Source organism: Meleagris gallopavo, unplaced genomic scaffold (assembly GCF_000146605.3).
Source record: "Meleagris gallopavo isolate NT-WF06-2002-E0010 breed Aviagen turkey brand Nicholas breeding stock unplaced genomic scaffold, Turkey_5.1 ChrUn_random_7180001958023, whole genome shotgun sequence".
Lineage (NCBI taxonomy): Eukaryota > Metazoa > Chordata > Aves > Galliformes > Phasianidae > Meleagris > Meleagris gallopavo.
This window is the reverse complement of record NW_011217783.1, coordinates 1-8,060: the sequence shown is the minus strand read 5'-3', so window position 1 is coordinate 8,060 and position 8,060 is coordinate 1. Positions and strand designations below refer to the sequence as shown.

The 8,060-nt window shown below is 65.0% G+C and overlaps 1 protein-coding gene across 1 annotated transcript; it reads left to right on the top strand.

The window, feature by feature from the left end:
* Positions 1 to 6: 6 nt before the first annotated feature.
* MAN2A2 (mannosidase alpha class 2A member 2) lies at positions 7 to 6,841 on the top strand. Its single transcript, XM_010728452.3, has 22 exons — positions 7 to 98; positions 186 to 437; positions 545 to 689; positions 784 to 955; positions 1,045 to 1,172; positions 1,259 to 1,432; positions 1,716 to 1,902; positions 1,986 to 2,163; positions 2,285 to 2,487; positions 2,559 to 2,741; positions 2,908 to 3,022; positions 3,135 to 3,202; positions 3,343 to 3,508; positions 3,617 to 3,853; positions 3,945 to 4,067; positions 4,164 to 4,278; positions 4,362 to 4,495; positions 4,580 to 4,721; positions 4,799 to 4,932; positions 5,491 to 5,682; positions 5,767 to 5,877; positions 6,241 to 6,841. Exons 1-22 carry the CDS (start codon positions 39 to 41, stop codon positions 6,391 to 6,393), a joined length of 3,372 nt encoding a protein of 1,123 aa, XP_010726754.1. The 5' UTR covers positions 7 to 38; the 3' UTR covers positions 6,394 to 6,841.
* The last annotated feature ends 1,219 nt before the right edge of the window (positions 6,842 to 8,060 follow it).

Sequence of the window (8,060 nt, the reverse complement as noted above, 5' to 3'; positions counted from 1 at the left end):
CTGCCATCTTCTGCGTGGCCGTCTTCTCCCTCTACCTGATGCTGGACCGCGTGCAGCACGACCCCGCGCGCCACCAGAGCGGGGGGAACTTCCCCCGGGTGAGCGGCTGCGGGGCGGGCGGGGATCGTGCGGGCCGGGAGCCCCGGGGCAGAACGCCGCACTGACCGCAGCGCCCGCGTCCCCAGAGCCAGATCTCGGTGCTGCAGAACCGCATCGAGCAGCTGGAGCAGCTGCTGGAGGAGAACCACGAGATCATCAGCCACATCAAGGACTCGGTGCTGGAGCTGACGGCGCACGCCGACGGGCAGCCCGCACCGCCCCGTCGCGACAACGGCTCCTGGGCGCTGCCCCCCGAGAGCCGCCCCAGCTTCCTCGCCGTCTCCCCGCAGGACTGCCAGTTTGCCCTGGGGGCCAAAGGCGAGAGCCCCGACCTGCAGGTGAGGGCCTTGGGAGGGCTCCGCAGCGCTCCGTGCGGGGAGAGAGGAGCCCGGCGGCTGCACGCTGCTGGGGGCTGTGGTCCATCCCGAGCTCTCTTCCCCGGCAGATGCTGGCCGTTTACTCCCTGCTGCCATTTGACAACCAGGACGGTGGTGTTTGGAAGCAGGGCTTCGACATCACCTACGAGCCCAATGAGTGGGACGCTGAGCCCCTGCAGGTGTTCGTGGTGCCGCACTCCCACAATGACCCCGGTGAGGAGTGGGGCGAAAGCAGACGGAGGGGAGGAGCCATCCCAACTCCTGCTGTGCCCGATAGGCCCCTGTGACCACCCCCTTGTGCTGGCAGGCTGGATCAAGACCTTTGACAAGTACTACTATGACCAGACGCAGCACATCCTCAACAGCATGGTGCTGAAGATGCAGGAGGACCCGCGCCGACGCTTCATCTGGTCTGAGATCTCCTTCTTCTCCAAGTGGTGGGATAACATCAGTGCCCAGAAGCGGGCTGCAGTGCGGAGGTAGGGCCCACACTGCCTGTCCGTGTCCTGAGGAGGGCTCTGCCATGGCTCACTGCACTGCTGACCGTGTCCCCGGGTGCCCTTTGCAGGCTGGTGGGAAATGGGCAGCTGGAGATGGTGACAGGTGGCTGGGTGATGCCCGACGAGGCGAATTCCCACTACTTTGCCATGATCGACCAGCTAATTGAGGGGCACCAGTGGCTGGAGAAGAACATTGGTGAGAGCTGAGCGGGACGCAGGGCCGGAGGAGTGGGGTGCTGGGGGGACTGCCTGTGAGGGGTGCTGATGGTCCCTGTTCCCTAGGTGTGACACCGCGCTCGGGCTGGGCTGTCGACCCCTTTGGGTACAGCTCCACCATGCCCTACCTGTTGAAGCGCTCCAACCTGACAGGCATGGTCATCCAGCGTGTGCACTATGCCATCAAGAAGCACTTTGCTGCCACCCAGAACCTGGAATTCATGTGGAGACAGACGTGGGGTGAGGGGCTGCTGGGGAGGTGGCTGGGGTGGGGGGACCTGCAGGAGTGGTGGCAGCTGGGAAAAGCTGCTGACCGCTGTCCCACATGGCTGGGGAGTGGAGTGCGGGGCAGCGGGGGCTCTGCTGTTCAGTGGTTTTGCTCTGTGGAACGGCCCCATGGTGACACCTGAATGAGCCATTGGCAGATCTGCTGTGCCCCCACTCTCTGTGTGTTCCGGGTCCTCTGCTAGGAGACAGCAGAGGGAGAGCCATTGCTGATGCTTGTCTGCCCTTGGTCCTGCAGACCCGGACTCCAGCACTGACATCTTCTGCCACATGATGCCGTTCTACAGCTACGATGTGCCCCACACCTGCGGGCCAGACCCCAAAATCTGCTGCCAGTTTGACTTTAAGCGCCTACCGGGTGGCCGCATCAACTGTCCCTGGAAGGTGCCGCCCCGCGCCATCACTGAGGCCAACGTGGCGGAGCGGTGAGTGCTGTGAGTGCAGGGCTGAGCAGCACTGAGCCGCACCTCCTGCCGGCGGCCAGCCTCATGCCCTGACCCCACGGCAGAGCTCAGCTCCTGCTGGACCAGTACCGCAAGAAGTCCAAGCTGTACCGCAGCAAAGTGCTGCTGGTGCCCCTGGGAGACGATTTCCGCTATGACAAACCGCAGGAGTGGGACGCTCAGTTCCTCAACTACCAGCGCATCTTCGACTTCCTCAACGCCCAGCCCCAGCTCCACGTGCAGGCAGGTGCAGGAGGGCCGGGCAGAGCTGGGGGCGGTGTGGTGAGGAATGCAGGCGGGGGTGGGCAGCGGGAGGAGCCCCCGCAGCTCTGCATCACGCTCAGAGCTGTGCGCCATCCCGCAGGCGCAGTTTGGGACGCTGTCTGACTACTTCGATGCCCTGTACAAGAAGACGGGCATCGTGCCGGGGATGAGGCCGCCCGGGTTCCCTGTGCTGAGTGGGGATTTCTTCTCCTACGCGGACCGGGAGGACCACTACTGGACTGGCTACTACACCTCCCGGCCCTTCTACAAGAGTCTGGACCGCGTGCTGGAGGCACACCTCCGGTGAGGGGCCGCAGGGGGTTGGGGGGGGCCGGTACCAGGGCAGGGCTGGGGGTGACGCTGTCTCTGCGCAGGGGGGCAGAGCTCCTGTTCAGTCTGGCATTGGCCCACGCACGCCGCGCCGGCGCCGACAGCCGTTATCCGCTGTCCGACTACAGCCTACTGAGCAGCGCCCGCCGCAACCTGGGGCTCTTCCAGCACCACGACGCCATCACCGGCACCGCCAAGGAGGCCGTGGTGGTTGACTATGGAGTGCGGTGCGTGTGGGTGGCAGGGCACGGCCCCAGGGTCTGTCTTGGGCAGGGGCCAGTGGACGTGGGGTTGGGTGAGGGAATGGGAGCGGAAATGGGTGTGGGAATGGGTGTGGGAATGGGTATAGGGGCCCGCAGATTGTGGCTCACTCTGCACAGTGCTATGCCCCAGGCTGCTGCATTCCCTCACCAACTTGAAGCGTGTAATCATCAATGCTGCACATTACCTGGTGCTGGGGGACAAGGACACGTACCGCTATGACCCTGCCACACCTTTCCTCAGTGCGGTGAGCTGCACTGCCTGCCTGATGTGGGCTGGGGGCTCTGGGGCGGTGTCACATCCCTGAGCCAGGCTGGGCTCACAGGGACAGCCTGGCTGTGACTCACACCTCTCCTCAGGATGACACGCGCCTCAATCAGGACTCGCTCCCAGAAAGAACGGTTGTCAAACTGGATGCCTCGCCACGGTAGGGCTGAGTCTTGCTGCCAAGTTGGGTGTTGTGGTTGGGGTTTATGGGCATATGGCACCGCTGGGTGCTGCAGGGCACGGGGCACACGGGATGCCGTGAGCTGAGCGTGGCCATCCCCGTGCAACCCCACCCCACAGATTCCTGGTGGTGTTCAACCCACTGGAGCAGGAACGCCTGAGCCTGGTGCCTCTGCTGGTGAACTCTCCACATGTGCGTGTGCTGTCTGAGGACGGGCAGCCGCTGCCTGCCCAGCTCTCTGCACACTGGAGCTCTGCCACCGATGCGGTGCCTGACGTCTACCGGGTAGGGGGGCCCCCGCTGCCCACTGCTGCCACGAGGCCCTGCCCTGCCGGCAGCAGCACTCGAGTGCCTTCCATGGAGCTGCTGGCTCAGGGCTCCTGCCGCCCGCAGCTCTCCATCCTCGCCCGCCTGCCTGCGCTGGGGCTGCGTGTGCTGCAGCTGCAGAAGTCCTTTGACGGCCACACCACGCTGCAGTCCTCTGTGCGTCTGTACCTGCACGGCCGGGACGTGATTGTGCGCACGCAGGAGGCTGTCCCCGTGCAGGTCTTCCCGGCCGCCCCTGATGACTTCTGCCTGGAGAGCCAGCACCTGCGTAGCTGCTTCTCGGGGAGCTCAGGCCTGCTGCAGGTGGGGGCAGGTCCAGGGATTGAAGGAGGGTCGGTGCCTCAGCGCTGCCTCATGTGAGGGCAGCTCATTGCTGTGCACCTTCACCCTGCAGAGCCTCCGCTGCGCTGGGGAGGAGCGGGAGCAGCGGGTGAGCACTGAGTTCTTCATCTACGGCACCCGGCCTTCCAAGGACAAAAGCGGAGCCTATCTCTTCCTGCCTGACGGCGAGGCCAAGGTACGGGGCTCCCTGGGGAGCGTGGCTGGCAGTCGTGCCCACGGCCATGAGATAGTCCTGGAGCAGCAGACTCAGCGCAGCCCTCCTTCCCCACAGCCCTACACCCCCAAGGACCCCCCCATTGTGCGAGTGACGGAAGGTCCGCTCTTCTCTGAGGTCTCCAGCTACTACCAGCATGTCCAGACCGTGGTGCGACTCTACAATGTGCCAGGTGAGATGATGTGAGGCTGTGCGGGGAGGTCCGGGCCGTGGGGTGATTCTGCCCACAGGACCCACCCTCGCTGCTGCCCGCAGGGGTGGAGGGGCTGTCCCTGGACGTGTCATGCCTGGTGGACATCCGTGACCATGTCAACAAGGAGCTGGCCATGCGCTTCAGCACCAACATCGAGAGCGACGACACCTTCTTCACAGACCTCAACGGCTTCCAGGTGTGCCAGCAGGCTGGGAAGGGATGGAGCTGCCCACGGGGACGGTGCTCTGCTGCTGAGCCCCCTGACCCCGTCCCTCGGCAGATCCAGCCCCGCAGGTACCGGCAGAAGCTGCCGCTGCAGGCCAACTTCTACCCCATGCCTGCCATGGCCTACATCCAGGACACGCAGAGCCGCCTGACGCTGCACACGGCCCAGGCCCTGGGGGTCTCCAGCCTGGGCAGTGGTGAGGCAGGGCTGTGGGGCTGTTGGGGCCATGCAGGGCGGCCGGCCGGTGCTGACCGGAGCGTGGGCTCTTTGCAGGCCAGCTGGAGGTGATCCTGGACCGGCGCCTCATGCAAGATGACAACCGAGGCCTGGGCCAAGGGCTGAAAGACAACAAGCGGACCTGCAACCGGTTCCGCCTCCTCCTGGAGCGCCGCAGCAGCGCCAGCAAGGTGCATGGGCAGGGTGTGGGGGTCGGGCAGTGTTGCTCAGAGCCCACGGTGGTGTGGAAGGCACGGCGTGTGGATGGCTGCAGGGGATGCGGCCGTGCCCAGGCTGTGTGTGGGGGGGGCGGGATGGCTGTCCTGCTGCGGGGACATGCTGTCATCACACTGCTCATCATGGTGTTCTCGTCCTGTCACCTCGTTGCTCTCCATCCTTGCACCCTTTCACCCGTTCAGAGCTCCGGCTACTTTTCCAAACTGGCCTCCGTGCTTAAAGCCTGGGGCTCCCCTGGCGCCAGGACCGGCAGCCCTGAGGTAACGGCCGGCCCGGCCTCGCCGTTGCCCCCAGTCTCGTGCACTAGCTGCTAGCCACTAGCCTAGCCGGGCCCGTAGCGGTTTGTAGTCCGACCATCAGGCTGCACGGTGTGCGGCCGTTTGGGTGACAAGGAGGGAGAGGCTGTGCGTGGCGGGGGGTCCGGGTGCCCGGTGCCGGTTCTCTGAGGAGCTGGAGGTCCCGTGGCCCCGGCGCTGCAGCTGCACTGTCGGTGCTGACTTTGCTTTTTTCAGGTACAGGACGGCCGCCCGGTCAGCTTCCCCTCGCTGCTGAGCCACCTCACCTCCATGCATCTGAATGCCGAGGCCCTGGTCCTGCCGGTGGCTCAGCAGCCAGCCCTGCCGGCCCTGCGCTCCTTCGCACCCCTCTCCACCACCCTCCCCTGTGACTTCCACATCCTCAACCTGCGGACGCTGCAGGCAGAGGTGAGTCGTGGCCCTGTGCTGCGTGAGGATGGGTGACCCTGGGGGTGTTGCTGCCCATGTCGTGCCTTTCCCCTGCTCCTGCAGGACGACTCGCTGCCCTCGGCTGAGGCGGCCCTGATTCTGCACCGCAAAGGCTTTGACTGCAGTTTGGAGGCCAAGAATCTGGGATTTAACTGCACCACCAGCCAGGGCCAGGTAGGAGATGCACTGAGGCGCTCTGCTGTGCTTGCCGCAAGCATGCTGTTCTCCAGCCAAGCCAGGATAGGGGCAAGAGAGGCCTTCAGACCCCTAGCACCAACGTCCCAGAACTGGTGGCTGTTCAGAGGTCCCACGCTGCAGCACCCAGCCAGCTCTGCCCCTTGCCCAGGCAAAACTGCAGGATGCACAGCAGGGGTCTGGAGCCTTGTATGGGCACTATATTCCGCAATGAGAAAGGGCAGAGCCCTGGCAGGGTCAACATGGTGCCCTGGGTGCTGAGAGGATGGGCAGCTGCTGGTAGGCAGGATGTGGGGCTGCCCCGTCCTGCTCATCATCAGCACCCCACTCGTCTCTCCATAGCTGGCTCTGGGCAGCCTGTTCCAGGGGCTGGAACTGGGCTCCTTGCAGCCCACCTCGCTGACCCTGATGTACCCGCTGGGCACAGCCTCCAACAGCACCAACATCCAGCTGCATCCCATGGAAATCGCCACTTTCCGCATCCGCCTGGGGTAGTGCCTGTCAGAGTGGGATGGGAGCAGACTGGCTGCACGGCGTGGGAGCAGCAGTGCCAGCACAGCCCACAGAGACCTGGCTACACGGCCCACAGCAGGCGATTGGTGCTCGGCAGGAGGTGCCAGACCTGCAGAGGCTATTGCCTTTTTATTTATTAGTTCTGTGTTCTCAGATTTCAATGAACTGCTGTGGCAGGGCTGCACAGAGGCTACTGGATTCTGGGCACAGAGGGCACAGGCTGGGCACTACTCTGAGCGGAGAAAGGTGACAGTGGGTCAGCGTGATGGACTCTGCCCTGCTGTGTTTGCACAGCTGCCTGGGATGGTGCCCACCTGGAGCCTGGCTACCACAGCACAGCAACACGCAGGTACCAGGGGCCAGGCAGGCACTGTGGACTGGAACCTGAGCTCACCTGGAGCTTGTAGGAAATACGAGTCTGTTTCCAAGAGCCCTGGCCTGCGTCTGGTCTGTGCTTCTCACACCGGTGGGGCTGGTGAGTGGGAGCGGTGCTCTGGGGGGATGGGGCCAGACCTTGCTCCTGCGTACTGGTGGCAGTGCCAAACCCATCTGTTCCACGGGGCCTCCAAGGCTGCAGTAAGCTGCACTGTGTCCTGTTGCTGCGGATGCTGCACGCTGTGTCCCCTCTGGGGCTGATTATTATTGCCAGGGTGCTGGGGGGGAGGGCTGTGGTGCCCTCAAGGAAGGCTGGGCAAGGAGCTGGTGCTGTATGAGCTCCTCATTTTGCACCACACCACTCAGCACACAACCTGCATGGGGTGCAGAGCCATAGGACGAGGGGCTGTTGGGCAGAGCTTAGGGCTCTGGCCACGGGGTGCAGCTGGGGCGATGGCAGGAGGCCGGTCCTGCCCATCCACAAGCACCCAGCAGCGGCTCTGTCAGAGCCCAGCCAGTGGCACGGCTGGCGGGGACCCGGGGGTAGGCTGCCCTGCTGCCCGAGGCTGTGGCACAGCGTGCCCACCACCCTGCACCGCTGCCCGGCCCACCGCCCGCAGCCATGACACCAGGACCCAGCAGGGCCAAGTGCCTGCCTGGCGCGGATAGGACTCTGTGTCCCGCCGCAGGATGGGCATGGTGCCCGTGGCCCCTCGCACAGCCCTAAGAAGCTCATTAGCGATGCTCCCGCCTCCTGCCCACCGTCCCTGTGGAGCAGGGCACTAAGTGCAGGCTCTAATGGTTGCGAGGCTCCGGAGGCGGGCGCAGGAAGGGCTGCGGTTTCTGCCTCAGCTGCCTCACCCCAGTATGGCGGGGAAGATGCTGGGTGGGCTCCTGCTCCTCGCTGCAGCTCCTGGCGTCCTTGGGACAGGTATGGGCTTTTGCCCGCCTCGCGAGGCGGGGGCAGGAGCCACTCGTCCCCCGCGTTGCTCCTGGGCTGCATCCCCGGAGTGCTCCCGGTGGCCCTGGGCGGAGCCGTGCCGGTCAGGGCCGGGGGACGATGGTCTGCGCCGGGGGTGATGGTCGTGCGGAAGCTGGTCCCGGGCAACGCGTGGGGTGGGAAGACCTGGGGGAACCGGAGCTGGGCCAGGGCTGCCCCCTCCTGCAGTAGCTCACACAGGTGCTGTGACCTCGGCCCCGCTGCTCCCACCGCAGCCTCATTACAGAACCTGCACCTGTGTGAGGGCTACGTGGGCCCTGACGGCCGCTAACAC